General features: G+C 40.3%; 1 protein-coding gene and 2 long non-coding RNA genes across 3 annotated transcripts; 2 read left to right on the forward strand and 1 right to left on the reverse strand.

Moving 5' to 3' along the window:
• Positions 1 to 2,210: 2,210 nt before the first annotated feature.
• Positions 2,211 to 5,455, reverse strand: LOC145867288 (uncharacterized). The gene has a single exon (XM_082971357.1). It carries the CDS (start codon positions 5,433 to 5,435, stop codon positions 4,122 to 4,124), a length of 1,314 nt encoding a protein of 437 aa, XP_082827483.1. The 5' UTR covers positions 5,436 to 5,455; the 3' UTR covers positions 2,211 to 4,121.
• A 5,854-nt stretch (positions 5,456 to 11,309) lies between these two features.
• LOC123732119 (uncharacterized) lies at positions 11,310 to 12,875 on the forward strand. The gene is made up of 3 exons (XR_006762975.2): positions 11,310 to 11,661; positions 12,084 to 12,256; positions 12,457 to 12,875. It is a non-coding gene; the product is annotated as an uncharacterized LOC123732119 (long non-coding RNA).
• A 485-nt stretch (positions 12,876 to 13,360) lies between these two features.
• Positions 13,361 to 15,113, forward strand: LOC145867300 (uncharacterized). Its single transcript, XR_014383298.1, has 2 exons — positions 13,361 to 13,446; positions 13,843 to 15,113. It is a non-coding gene; the product is annotated as an uncharacterized LOC145867300 (long non-coding RNA).
• Positions 15,114 to 15,896: the final 783 nt, after the last annotated feature.

The following is a 15,896-nucleotide window of genomic DNA, read 5'->3' on the forward strand; positions in this document are numbered from 1 at the left end:
GAATTTCCCCTTAGGCATACATACATGTTTCTTGTTATTACCCGAGCCACCTGAGCCACTGCCTGTTCACCCGCTATCATTCAGAAGGCGATATCAGTACAGGTGCATCAAAGCTGGGACCGAAAGACTGAAAAACAGCTTCTATCTCCAGACCATCAGACTGGTAAACAGCTTCTATCTCCAGACCATCAGAGTGTTAAACAGGCATCATGAAATCATTGGCCCTTTAATAATGTTTACATATCATTTCTCATCTCATATGTATAAACTGTATCTCAGTCTATGCTGCTCTGACATTGTTTATCCATATATTCCTAATTCCATTCTGTTATGAACCAGCTCTGAGTTCGCAACAAAAGGGAGACAATGTGGAGACAAGGAGTATCAAAAATATATATTTATTAGATAACACAACCAAAATCAACAAGGTGTCTGCATGGAGAGAGTCTCCCTTCATGACTGTGGAAGAGGTCTATTTATCCTGGGACACACCCGGGCCCAGGTGCTTCCCATTTAGCTGACGACCCTCCCAGCTCCGCCCACCGGCATCCTAATAAGGAACCAAGAGCAGAGAGAATACGGCAGACAGAGGGAGGGGCGTTAAATATATTACTCTATTGTTATCATATAGAAACATCACTTGTTAGATATTACTGCACTGTGGGAACTAGAAGGACAAGCATTTCACTACACCTGCAATAACATCTGCTGAACACCTGTATGTGACCAACAACATTTGATTATGAAGGTCATTTGTGTAAAATGTACTTTTCCCAGCATATCTTTACATTGCTTATGCATATTCAGTGGCCTGACTGCGTCCAGACTGTCAAAGGCCCATCCTGGTAGATCTGAACCTAATGCAGCTTGGAGAGATCAGATGACAGAAGTCACATTTAGGTGCCAGGTGTAACTGAGGCCATAGATGCTCCATATACATTACATTGAGTGTTTTATATAATATAACTCAATGTGTTTCTGTGTTGCAGGGGCAGTCAGAAATGGAACAGCAAGGCCACAGAACATGACATAAGCAGAGCTGTGGGAGACCACCTCAAGCCCCTGGTAGAGCCGGGGGTGGTGTTTACCACTCCACCACGCCTTCAGCAGGCTGGAAACGTGATACTGTTTTTCATACCAAGAGTCTGTTGATTGGTCAGTCATTGGGTTAATTTGTTGAAATCAAATCAAGCTTTATTTATACAGCACATTTCAGACATGGATGCAACACAATGGCTTCACAGGAAAAAATAAAAAAATGAAAATAAACAGAAATATTTAGTAAACAACAAATAGAAGACTAACAACTGAAAGACTAATGAACATTCTAAGGAATTGCCATTGATTAAAATATTAATTGGATGCAATATCCAACCCAAAATACCAGCTTGTTTTACTACATTGTTTGTTGTTACGTTCCCCACCAAGAAAAATCTCAAATGTTGCTCAAACAGAAGAGGAACTAACAAAGTCACTGACAACAACCACAACTAAACAGATGGGGTTTTAGGAGGGGTTCTGAAAGACACTATGGGGGTGTCCACTGGAAGTTGACTAGTAACAACAACTGGGACCTAAAAGACACCCACCATGAGACCCACTAAATCTGCCCAAGAAGAGGAAAACAAAAGAAAAACCCACACCAAACTTAAAGACAGGAAGTAAACCAAAAAGGTGGAGCAACTAAAGGTGTTGACTCTCCACATGTATCAAGACAACTGGAGCACTGGGCCAGACACTCTTAAATAGAACCTGGACCAGCTCAGGTGAAACACCTTCCCACTAACGAGATGGACAAGCCAGCACAGGTGTAACACATACAGACTAACGAGGTGACACCAATCAGTGCGTCCTACGTGCTAACGAGCTAGACGGGCTAACGGGCTATACATGCTAACGAGCTAGACGGGCTAACGGGCTATACATGCTAACGAGCTAGACGGGCTAACGAGCTAGACGTGCTAGACTCGCTGACGAGCTAGACGTGCTAACGGGCTATACATGCTAACGAGCTAGACGGGCTAACGGGCTATACATGCTAACGAGCTAACGGGCTATACATGCTAACGAGCTAGACGGGCTAACGGGCTATACATGCTAACGAGCTAGACGGGCTAACGAGCTAGACGTGCTAGACTCGCTGACGAGCTAGACGCGCTAACGAGCTAGACGGGCTAACGAGCTAGACGTGCTAGACGTGCTAACGAGCTAGACGTGCTAACGAGCTAGACGTGCTAAAGTCCAACCTCAAAACATAAATGGAAAAAACAAAGCCTGTAACACCTTAAGACAACAAATATATCCTATATTTTTGTTGGACAAGTTTGCTCACCACCAACAGAAAACAACTTCCATTTCATATTATAATCAACTACAATGCTTCACCTTCACCAATATAAACATGGTGTCTACTGGCTGTCAACAATTAAAAACAAGAAAAACACACTTATTTCTAAATAATAATATACAATTGAAATATTTTTTTCTCCTTTTTCTCTTCTTTCTATAGAATCCTAAAACTCACTAGCTTCTAGAACTCTCGTCTTCCTAAAACTCACTAGCTTCTAGAACTCTCGTCTTCCTAAAACTCACTAGCTTCTAGAACTCTCGTCTTCCTAAAACTCACTAGCTTCTAGAACTCTGGTCCACTTGGAACGAGCCCAAACAAAACTCATCTCCAATACGGAAAAAGTCAAAATAAATTGTGATCAAATGTACACCCCTTGGTTAATATGTATTGGCAATAATTAACTTAATGGTGAGGCATGGAATAATAAAACATGTATATTTTGTTTGAAATATGAGGTGATTTGAGACATGCTTCTTCAGTAGTGGAATAAAGACAATTAACGCTTGAATGTTGTGAAGAAATACTGGAGTGATGTAGGATTGTTAATAAAATTGATTACAGACCAAATTATTATACTGCGTCCATGTGTATTTATTTCTTTATTTTAACCTTCATTTAACAGTAACCGAAAGGTTGCTGGATTAAATCGCGAGCTGACAAGGTAAATCTGTCGTTCTGCACCTGAACATGGCAGTTAACCCTCTGTTCCCCGGTAGGCAATAATTGTCAATAAGTCAGTTATGAACAAATTCTGATTTTCAATGACGGCCCAACGGTCTAACCACTAGGCTACCTGCAACTAAATTGAAATTAAGTTGTTTTCAAGTCACTGAAAAAACGGGGCATAGTCTTCTTTTCAACGTCTTTTCAATGACATGTTGCTAGATGGGATATCCCCAATGTCAAAACACAGTTTTAACGTGTCCAAATCAATAACCAATATGCAGAAACAGTTTGGGATATATTGAAAACGTAAACATAAAATGTGCTATATACACAAACATCTGCCACAATAATCATATTACTTGCATTTTTTAAAACAAGCAGCTTATAAACTGCACAAGCACCAAAAACGCTGTTGTTTTGACAAGTAGCAATAAATCACTGATATCGATTAGGGGGGAAATCAGGTTGTAGGTGCTGTTGAAACTAACAACTAAACAAAACACATGGAAATGGGAGAAATATTTTACCTCACAGATTAGAGGACAACCTGCAGAAGACAGTCAGCTACATTTGTGAGTGATGCATTTAAATGTAGGGGTCGCTAAACAAAGGAACACAACACTTATTCATCGATATCATGCTAAAATCATTTGTGTGACAGGAGGGAGATGAGGTTGCACGTCCTGTTAAAACGAACAGCTCAAAAACCACACGGAATCTGGGAATAATGTGTACATCCCTGGTTAGAGGACAACTTGTAGAAAACAGCTAGCTACATTTTGAAGTGTTGCATTTTGATTCAAGTGGGTCACCAACGTGGTAAGTGGAACAACTCTTTTTTTGTTAATCACTTTTTGTTAAATCTCATAAATAGTAACTCTTCCATTTCAGAGCCTGGATTTTCCCCCTGAGGCTAATATCCATATCATGTTGAAATCAATAGAACAGGGGACAAACGTTTAGGGTTCTACATTCTGACATCATTAAAATTCTCCTTCTACAATGTTAAAACATTCTACATTGTGAGATTTCATTTCATTGATATCATGAAACAACTCCTTCATGTATGTATTTTCTGATATTTGATCAGAAGTCTTTAATCAGATTATCTCTGGTCACAGCTATAAGATTTCTCTCCTGTGTGTGTTCTCTTGTGTACTGTCAGACCGCTAGATGAAACAAAACTCTTCCCACATTGATTACAGCTATAAGGTTTCTCTCCTGTGTGTTCTCGTCGGTGTATAGTCAGATAGCTAGATTGACTAAAACTCTTCCCACATTGATCACAGCTATAAGATTTCTCTCCTGTGTGCGTTCTCTGGTGCATTGTCAGATAGCTAGATTGACTAAAACTCTTCCCACATTGATCACAGCTATAAGATTTCTCTCCTGTGTGCGTTCTCTGGTGCATTGTCAGATAGCTAGATTGACTAAAACTCTTCCCACATTGACCACAGATATAAGATTTCTCTCCTGTGTGCGTTCTCTGGTGTGAAGTCAGAGAGCCAGATGTGGTAAAACTCTTCCCACAGTGATTACAGCTATACGATTTCTCCCCTGTGTGTGTTCGTTGGTGTATAGTCAGATAGCAAGATGTAGTACAACTCTTCCCACATTGATCACAGCTATAAGGTTTCTCTCCTGTGTGTCTTCTCTGGTGTAGTGTCAGAGTTCTAGATGCAGCAAAATTCTTCCCACATTGACCACAGCTATAAGGTTTTTCTCCTGTGTGTATTCTCTGGTGCACTGTCAGCTCTCCAGATCGACCAAAACTCTTCCCACATTGATCACAGCTATAAGGTTTCTCTCCTGTGTGTATTCTCTGGTGTTGAGTCAGAGTGATAGATGCAGCAAACCTCTTCCCACATTGACCACAGCTATAAGGTTTCTCTCCTGTGTGTGTTCTCTGGTGTAGAGTCAGAGTGCTAGATGCAGCAAACCTCTTCCCACATTGACCACAGCTATACGATTTCTCTCCTGTGTGTGTTCTCTGGTGTTGAGTCAGAGTGCTAGATGCAGCAAACCTCTTCCCACATTGACCACAGCTATAAGATTTCTCTCCTGTGTGTGTTTTCTGGTGTGATATCAGATGGCCAGATTGACCAAAACTCTTCCCACATTGACCACAGCTATAAGATTTCTCTCCTGTGTGTGTTCTCTTGTGTACTGTCAGATGGCTAGATGAAACAAAACTCTTCCCACATTGATTACAGCTATAAGGTTTCTCTCCTGTGTGTTCTCGTCGGTGTATAGTCAGATAGCTAGATTGACTAAAGCTCTTTCCACATTGATCACAGCTATAAGGTTTATCTCCTGTGTGCCTTCTCTGGTGCATTGTCAGATAGCTAGATTGACTAAAACTCTTCCCACATTGACCACAGATATAAGATTTCTCTCCTGTGTGTGTTCTCTGGTGCATTGTCAGATAGCTAGATTGACTAAAACTCTTCCCACATTGATCACAGATATAAGGTTTCTCTCCTGCGTGCGTTCTCTGATGAATTTTAATGCCTGATGAGGAAGTAAATCTCTTCCCACAGTCAGAGCAGCAGTGAGTTCTCTTCCCTGTGCATCTCTGCAGGTGTTTCTTGAGGTGTTCTGATGTGGAGAGACTCTTCTCTGCCTCTTCAGCATCATGATGTTGTTGAGGCTTCCCAGAGGATCCACAATAGTGAAGTTTCTCTCCTGTGTGAATAACAAAGTCAGACAGATGATTAAAGGCCCACAACAGCAGAAATCCACTGTAAAAGGTGATGCCAACAGCGGAGCCATGATGTTGGACAACAATTGACGTCTGTAATGAATGTTAAAATTATTTGACAATTGTCTTAAAATGAGCAAGAAGTCATATTTTTGTCTTGTTTTCACATTAGTAGTAACATCTAAGATTGGAGGCTAGAAATAAGTTATTCATGTTGTTGAAACTCTAAGCAGTGTGCCAGACGACTTTTGGTCTCCAATATAGGCCCCTTTCTGTGTTTGCTAAAATTGTGGCACGAGGGCAATTTGATTGCAGAAACTCCTCCCTGCTAATGAGGAAACCGATAGTTATGGATGTACTATATCTGCCTGGAGCAAAAATGGTGAGCAAAGATTTTAGTTTTTCACAATGTATTCTGAATGCGAATGTTACGGATACAGGTATCCTGTGTGTGTGTTTCTTTTCTCTCCTTCTCTCCTCACAGGTGACAATCATCACTCCCCAATCAGTCATCAATCAGAAGACACCTATTCCTTTTCCCTCAACCTATCACAGCCCCTTTCCCTTGGTTTAAAAACCCAGTCAGTTGTTTTCTCCCCAGATCAATCTTTGTGTTCATTCTCTCTCGCTGTGTGTTGATCTCTTTTGTTTTGAAACTACATGTCACTTTGTCCAGCCCACCTGTGAGTATTGTTTTGTTAAAGTGTTGACTGTTTGTTGGTGAGAAAAGGGGGTACCAAGACAAGTTGCCCATGGGCATACATTACCCGTAGGAATACTGTGTCTAAGTACCCTAGTTAGAACTGGGCGGACAACCCTCTGTATTTTTGGTTAGTTAGCTAGTTGTTGTGGAAATAGGCTAGTCTAGTTTAGGGGTGTTTTTGATTATTGTTTCTTTGCTTGGGTCCAACTCAGCCCCTTTTCTCACACCCCTTTACCGTGTGTTTAAAATAAACCTTTTGAGTTTGACGGTAGATTTCAGTTGTCTGTGGTTTTTGGTTCTCACTGTTACTTGTCACGATTATAATTTGCATGATTTATGTTACGGGTCTCGTATCCATCCCCCCCCCCCCAGACCGCTGGGCCAAAGGGATTCGTAACATAAGTGGGGGCTCATCCGGAATTTGAACCCAGGACCTCTCGCACCCCAAGGAAGAATCATACCCCTAGACTCGTAACAGCGAATGTTGGAAAACTCAGGGGAGTAACCTCCATTTCCAGGTTGATGATGAGTTCATTTCACACTATTTTGGATTATAATTGTAAGGCTCGTTTGAATGTCCTGTTTAATATAATGTTTGCTACAGTATTAAGAATTATGTGTAATTACTGAAGAACCGCATTTCACCAGGCCAGTCAACAAGTTCTCATTTACAACTGGCCAAGACAATGCGCTGTAAGCCTTTTTGAAATCGGACAATGTGGTTACATCAAGGAGAAGTGTATCTTTAAAATGGTGTAAAATAGTTGTATGTTTGACAAAGTTGAATTATGACATTTTGTTTTGAATCTGATATTTCACTGGCTGTGCCCCGCAGGTGGACGCAGCCCTGAGAAGTTAAATTATTTGACAATTAAGACAGTCAAATTAGCAAAAAGGCATTTTGTCTTGTTTTCACATTAGTGGAAACTAGAAGTAAGTTAGTAAAGTTGAAACTCTAAGCAGTGTGCCAGATGACTTTTGGTCTCCAATATAGGCCCCTTTCTGTGTTTAATAAAATTGCGGCACGAGGGCAGAAACACCTCCCTGCTAATAAGGAAACAGCTAGTTATGGATGTAGTATATCTAAAATGGTGAGCAAAGATTTTAGTTTTTTACAATGTATTCTGAATATTACAGCGCAAGATCGGGAGTGCTACTCAAGGAAACTCACATTAAGCTCTGTGTCTATTCACTAATTCACCACCGTGGGGGAAACTCAGGGGAGTTCTCATAGGCTGACAGCAAAAATAGCCTCCATTTACAGGTTGATTATGAGTGCATTTCACATTACTTTTGGATTCTAATTGTAAAGCTCGTTTGAATCTCCTGCTTAATATGTTTGTGTTATTGTCTAAAATCAACTGCTTTATACTTTAAAAAACACTTCAACCAGTAAAATGCTCTTTGGCTAGCTTTGATACCAGCCTGACAATGAGGGTTTGAACAGTAAGTGTTTAACAAACAGTAACATGGTAGAGGTCGACCGATTATGATTTTTCAACGCCGATACCGATTATTGGAGTACCAAAAAAAGCCGATACCGATAAATCGGACCATTTTTATATATATATTTGTAATAATGACAATTACAACAATACTGAATGAACACTTTTATTTTAACTTAATATAATACCATAAATAAAATAAATGTAGTCTCAAATAAATAATGAAACATGTTCAATTTGGTTTAAATAATGCAAAAACACAGTGTTGGAGGTGAAAGTGCAATATGTGCCATGTAAGTAAGCTAACGTTTAAGTTCCTCGCTCAGAACACGAGAACATATGAAAGCTGGTGGTTCCTTTTAACATGAGTCTTCAATATTCCCAGGTAAGAAGTTTTAGGTTGTAGTTATTATAAGAATTATATTACTATTTCTCTCCATACCATTTGTATTTCATATACCTTTGACTATTGGATGTTCTTATAGGCACTTTAGTATTGCCAGCCTAATCTCAGGAGTTGATAGGCTTGAAGTCATAAACAGAGCTGTGCTTCAAGCATTGCTAAGAGCTGCTGGCAAACGCAGTAAAGTTTGAATGAATGCTTACGAGCCTGCTGCTGCCTACCACCACTCAGTCAGACTGCTCTATCAAAGATCAAATCATAGACTTAATTATAATATAATAACACACAGAAATACGAGCCTTAGGTCATATTCAATTTAATATTGCTCTTCACCGACCCAGGAAGGGGTGGGGCCAAACAGGTGTTGTACCTCGTTTCCCTCCTTCAGGGAACAGTAATTATAGTCATAAAGTTACACTCCCTTTCAGTCGGTCAACTTCGGTACAACATACTATGGGGAAATACAATCATTCCCCAACTGACCCAAACAGATACTAAATGAAACGGCCCCTGGCAGACCACCCAGACCTGACCCCGCAAGATGCTTCAGTTGTCAATTTATTAATTGTCTTTTGTTTGAAACACTCCTGTCAATGTTGAGTAAGGACGCACACCTGAATACGCATATAGAAGTAGGACTAGTCTACCTGGCCTGTGTGCAAATGTAGGCCTATAAATGTGCCCATTTGGTGATGTCTGATAGTATTTCTGATTGTCTTAATGCACCACCACTAATGAGTTGTGGAGCTTCTCAGTCATTTTTTCTTCACCTCAAACAGCAAGTAAACAAAGTCTTCCTAAAATCAATTGCAAATGACAATAGTTCCTCAAAGTATTTTCGTAAAATATTTCCACTCGGCACGAAAGGGAAAAACTGTATTGTGCTGATCCAGTGGAAATGTCATAAAAGACCTGATTACTTTTTATCCCTTTAACAAATAGCCTACAGCTGCGTCTGTCCCAAACTCACTGGAGCAGGAAACTGAGGGCCCAGAATATTTTATAGTGTTTCAAGTTCGTTATAGACAGGCCATGTGATTTAGAGGATATTTATTAGCAATGGCTTATTTGTTGGCTTTATGTAGGGAATTTACACATTGTTGGCAATAACAATAAAAGTTCCTTTTAGATTTGTATAATTTTCATTTAGATTTAGAATGTAGATTAATCACAGACAATGATTTTGAGATACTATTATAAATTAAATTAAACTGTTCCATGAAAATGTGCATATGAAAATCATAACTGGCACGCAGATCGGTAGAAATGGTCAGATAAATTTGCACTCCAAACGTAGGTTGCTGACTGCTTGTGTAGCCTATTACCAGCAACGTCAGAATTTATGAAGGCCAGCAGGAGGTGGTGGTTCAGGAAGGTTTTATTCTCTTCTGGTTGGGCAATATTGATGTAATGGCATGAAAATAAATTAGCTGAATATTATACAATGACTTATCAACAGCTCTAACAATTTGACCCCCACAGGAAATCTACACTGGCAATTCTAGAATATACTATATCCTAGAAACCTGGTTAAACTATCATTTTGACATCATGGATGAATTCTAGAATATACTATATAGCCTAGAAACCTGGTTAAACTATCATTATGACATCATGGATGGCCAGTCTTTGTATTCATAGTGTAGTGAATTCAGGGGGAGGCCCTGAGCTGAACTCAAACCTGGGTCCAGTGACTGTCATGCCAACACCTTATAACTACTACGCCAAGATGTCTGAACTTCTTGACGAGGTCCCTATGAATGTGAGAGTGGTTACAATTCTTCTTCCCCCATCCCTCAGCTGTTTACCAAACCAAGCCTCTGGGAAGCCATTTTGTTGCTGTTTAAATACCAGGTTGTCACTTTAAAAAAGCCACACAACAATCAATCAACCAATCTGCAGTCCAAACAATAACAAAGCTGTAATTCCACCACTGTTTTGGTTATAAGATGATGATGGGGTTGGAGAAATGTAACTACTCTCAAATTCATAGACTGACCTATGGATGCAAGGCCTGACCATCCATGATATCAACATTATAGTTTTAACCATGTTGAGGCTATACAGTGTTGATTTACATTGTTTCTAGACATTGGAGTAAAAAAAGCTTATTGGGGGTTCTGATGGGGTACAACAGTTGAACTAAGCTCATGAGGCATGCGTTATATTCTTCAAGAATCAATGACTATAATTAAATCATTTAAAAAGTCTAAATATGGATGTAGCAATTTAATATTTCCCCTTTAACACCAAACATCAGATCAACAACTGCAGAGTTTGTGCCTCTGTATTTAAGACAGTACTTACTAGTGTTAATCAGGGAACGGTTTCTCAAAACCATCTTATGGCTGAGTTCACCGTTAGAACCATTGGACGCCTTAAGATGCGTTTGGGAAACCGGGCCCAGATGTCCAGTTTCCTCCTCTTCCTTTTTCGATGTAACAGTCATCTTCCACTTCTCATTTTTCACTCCAAAAACTGGATCCTCCTCTTCTTTTACAGTAACATCCTCCTCCTCTTTCACTCTGAATGCGTCTTTTTCTTCTTTAACTGTAACGTCTTTCTCTTCTTTCACTGTAACAGCTTCACCCTCTACTTGTTTTTGTATTGAAACAGCCTCCTCTTCCTCCTCCTCTTTGACGAGAGCTTCTTTCTGCGTCCAGCAGGCCTCCTCTTCTTTAGCAGGAGAGTAGATTAGTGAACTCATGGTCGGAGATGTTAGCTAGCTAGGCTAATGCTAACTTAACCAGCCCGCTAGCTGATCAATAACAGCGCCGTAAATATGAAATTATAACGGATAACTAACTAGACGACAGAATTGGTTTTAAAACACAGTGGCTAATATACACTATAGCGTCTAATGAGCTTTATTGGTTCGGATATTTTGTCTAGCAAGCTACCGAGGTGGCTGACTAACTGTTGCTGCTGTTGAAAGAAGAGTTCCGTCCACTACAATTTACGTCACACCAACAGCATTACCTTAAATTCCCAGACCGCCATCTGCTGACTGGAGTGGGTAACGCAGTAGAGTAAAATGTATATTTTATTGTCAGACAACAAGTTAAAGTGTAGGACGCATTAGTTTTTAGTCAGCAGTGTGACAACACAGTGTGGTTAAAGACTTACTAAGCTAGTTGTAGTCACGATATGGTTACCTATGAGTACAAACAGTTATGTTTTTGTGTTATTACATATTTATTAACTTATTTCTGGAAGTCTTCTAAACTACCCACAATGCACTGTGTTACATTGTTTGTATCCCAGTGTAGTGAAGTTTAACTCGGCAACTCGAACAAATTCTTATTTACATTGACGGCCTACCCCTGTATGAAGGACAAACTTTACTGCCCTGTTTCCAGTTGTCCACATGGCTGGAAGAACCTATTCAAGTAAGTAAGTAAATAGATTTTGAAAATGTAAAAAAAAACCGATGTATTATTAGCTAACTAGCTACAGTGCAGGCTAACTCAAATGAGCTGCTAAATGAGCTAGCTATCTAGCCAACTTCAAATACTGTATAGATAGATAGGTAGCTGGTGATATTTAATTCACTTAGCTAGCTAACTTCATATTAGCTAGATATCTATTTATCACTGTAAAAAAACAAACTCCAAATGCATTTGTAGGTAGCTAGCTAACAGCCATGGAGGAGGGTGAAAGGATAGCAGCCCCAACTGTCAGTGAGAGAGGAGGCTATTCTGGATAGGGCAGGTACTTTTGTGTAGTTCCTGTCTCTAGAAGTGAGGACGGAGATAATAGTAACATAATATTCAGTGTGGTGTAATTTGACTATAATGAAGTCTGTTTCTTGTGAGGTTTTCTGTCCTCAGATAAAGAGCTCTATGAAAGCCAGTCTACATATGAAGAGGTCCCAATGAAGAGCAGTGGTTCTCAGTCCTGGGGACTCAAAGAGGGGAACATTGTTGTTTTTGCCTTCACACTGCACAGCTGATTCAAATGATTCAAACTCATCATCAAGCTTCAAGTGGTATTTATGTATTCATTTGTGATGCCATCCTTGATATGATTCTGTTATTGTCACATGCTACACATGTACATATGTGTGCCCATGCATCTATCAATCCAATGTTATCATGATTTGTTATCAGGGATATTATACTTTAGTAATCCACAATGACCTGGTGATGTAACAGTCTAATAATTACATTGTCTTCCATATTCCTACAGAGACCTTGTAACTGGAGATTCCTTCAAAACGATTGCCTACAGTTACCGTGTACTGCAAGGTTGGGTGACCAGGGTCATCTAGGACTGCCTCCTGGAGGAATTCAGGTGTGTGAAGGCTACCTGTGTCCTGCGTAACTTCATGAGGATGGACACGAGGACCAGGAGGGGATCTGCAGCTCGCCGCCGTGTGCCAGAGGAGGAGTCTGCTGCTCTGCAGGATGTTTCAAGGATGGGGTCCAACAACGCAGCAAGAGAGGCAATCCGTGTGCAGGAGATCTTCACCTCCTACTTCTTCAAAGAGGGTGCTGTTCCCTGACAACACCATAGATGTCACTATGCACAACCAAAGGCTCTTTTAAGAGCCATTCACATTGCAATAAGAGTATTCTTCCATTTACTGAGCTATGTCAACTGCAGTTATTCAATTCAGTTTCTCTCCCTTTGATTTCTACTTCTCAGGTGAGGGTGCTGTTTAGGTAAGGGTGTGATGTCTGTGCAAAAACAAAACAGGCTATTTTAAATCACCCATATTGAAAAAATGTAGAACAATTAGACACCCTATAACCCACACCTACACACTCATGTATCAATCTGATTGATGGATTGTGTTGTGCAGTAAACAGGTTCAGGTGTATAACTGTGGCTCCTTCCACCTTCAAAGAATAGGCAAGAGGGCCAACCATGGAGAATAGTAAGACACTTCATTATTTCTATAACTACGCTGTATTGTTTGTCCTCGTGTGTCCGTTCATGTTTTTCAGCATAAAGTACTCTGCAGCCACTTAGTGTGGTGTGGACACCAGGTGAGGCCACACACAGATTCCTGTTGAACACTGTCGCTTTAACTACCTTATTTTCTCAATAACAGTCTCTCTCCTTCACTTTATCGCTCTCTCCTCTTCTCCCTAAATCCTCTAGGTTATATCAGCTGTGTCTGTGAACCCCTCCTGCATCTGAACTGGCTACATAGAGGGCACAGCATGATCAGAGGTGAGAGGTCACCTGGTCAGGTCAACAGGAAGTATTATTAAAGAGATGCTTTACATTGAATTACAGATAGAGATGCAGTAGTCCCAGAGTTAATGATCCAAGGTCAGTTTATATTATACAGGAAGTATTATTAAAGAGATGCTTTACATTGAAATACAGATAGAGATGCAGTAGTCCCAGAGTTAATGATCCCAGGTCAGTTTATATTATACAGGAAGTATTATTAAAGAGATGCTTTACATTGAAATACAGACAGAGATGCAGTAGTCCCAGAGTTAATGATCCAAGGTCAGTTTTACATTTCACCTCCTGATTGATGACTAACAATGTTAGAATAAAAAATAAAAACACAAGGTTTAAACATGCTCTCTCTCTCCATCTGTCTCTCGTCTGCAGATATGTTTTGATGTGAGAGGATGCCAACCCCCAGTCCCATCATCGCCACCTCACCTGCTTTTAAGAACCTTTGGGCCGACGAGAGACACTATTATGTAATTGTGATGAACTGAGAGAATATTTATGTAGCACTGTGATTCATTAATCATGTGCTGCCTTCCCTGCTCCTATGTGCTTACCTCTTTCCCTTTCTGTCTTTTACACCTCTCTCACCACCTCCTCTTTCTTCCTCTGTTTTTATAATGCACAACAGATGTGCATTGAAGGACAGATTGAACTTGTATTTATAACATAACTGCTTTCTTCTGCTTTAACTGCTTTCTTCTGGAAAATGTCAAGTCCAAGATGGACAAAGGGGGCGTTGTCGGGGCTGTGTTTCTGGACCTAAGGAAGGCTTTCGATACTGTTAACCATGAGATTCTCATCACAAAATTGTCCAAGTTCAACTTTTCCCCCGATGCCTTGAGATGGATGAAATCATACCTGTTACATCCTCAGAAAGCATGAGCTCCTGAGTTGGGAAGATCTTGTGCAATACACCGACGCATGTCTTGTATTCCAGATCCTAAATGGCCTGGCTCCCCCTCCACTCAGTATTTTTGTTAAACAGAAAACCCAAACATATGGCAGCAGATCCACAAGGTCTGCCATGAGAGGTGACTGTATAGTTCCCTTAAGGAAAAGCACCTTTAGTAAATCCGCTTTCTCTGTGAGAGCGTCCCATGTCTGGAATACACTGCCATCAGACACACATAACTGCACCACATATCACACTTTCACAAATTGCATGAAGACATGGCTAAAGGTCAATCAGATTTGTGAACATAATCCCTAGCTGTGTATTACCACTTTCCATGTTGTCTGGAGCTTGTGAGGTGTGGAAACACTTTGTTGCTTTTATAGATTTTGTCTTGTTGCTTTTTGTTCTATGTTGCTCTGTCTGTATGCTGTGTCTTGCTTGTCCTATGTTGCTCTGTCTGTATGCTACATCTATGTTGCTCTGTCTTTATGCTATGTCTTGCTTGTCCTATGTTGCTCTGTCTTTATGCTACATCTTGCTTGTCCTATGTTGCTCTGTCTTTATGCTACATCTTGCTTGTCCTATGTTGCTCTGTCTTTATGCTATGTCTTGCTTGTCCTATGTTACTCTGCGTGTGCTCACTGTTCAATGATTGTCTATGTTGTAATTGTTTTTAATAACCTGCCCAGGGACTAGAAGTTTAAGATGCGATGGAACGGTTGACGAAAAAAAAAAAGTCACAGAAAAAATATATTGACTAATATTGATTTATTTAGGGGGGGGGGGGGCTAATGAATATTTTAGGACCAGCGATGTTCCTTATTCCTACCCTTTAACTTTTTGTCTGACAAAATAAACATTTTACTCAACTGCGTTACCCACTCCAGTCAGCAGATGGCGGTCTGGGAATTTAACGCGATGCTGTTGGTGTGACGTATAATCTAGTGGACGGAACTCTTCTTTCAACAGAAGCAACAGTTAGTCAGACACCACGGTAGCTTGCTAGACAAAATAGCCGAACCGATAAAGCTCTTTAGACGCGTTAGTGTATATTAGCCACTGTGTTTTAAACCACTTCTGTCGTCTAGTTAGTTATCCGATTTAATTTCATATTTACGGTGTTCTTATTATTCAGCTAGCGGGCTGGTTAAGTTAGCACTAGTCTAGCTAGCTAACATCTCCGACCATGCGGTCACTGAGCTACTCTCCTCCTGCTAAAGAAGAGAACATCACAGTAAAACAAGAAGTAGAGGGTGAGGCCGTTACTGTGAAAGAAGAAAAAGACGCGTTCAGAGTGAAAGAGGAGGAGGATGTTACAGTAAAAGAAGAGGAGGATGCAGTTTATGGAGTGAAAGAGGAAGAGGGGGAGATGACTGTTACATCGATAGAGGAGGAAACTGGACATCTGGGCCCGGTTTCCCAAACGCATCTTAAGGCGTCCAATGGTTCTAACGGTGAACTTAGCCATAAGATGGTTTTGAGAAACCGTTCCCTGATTAACACTAGTAAGTACTGTCTTAAATACAGAGGCACA

Source organism: Salmo salar, unplaced genomic scaffold (genome assembly GCF_965601325.2).
Source record: "Salmo salar unplaced genomic scaffold, fSalSal1 ptg000257l, whole genome shotgun sequence".
NCBI lineage: Eukaryota > Metazoa > Chordata > Actinopteri > Salmoniformes > Salmonidae > Salmo > Salmo salar.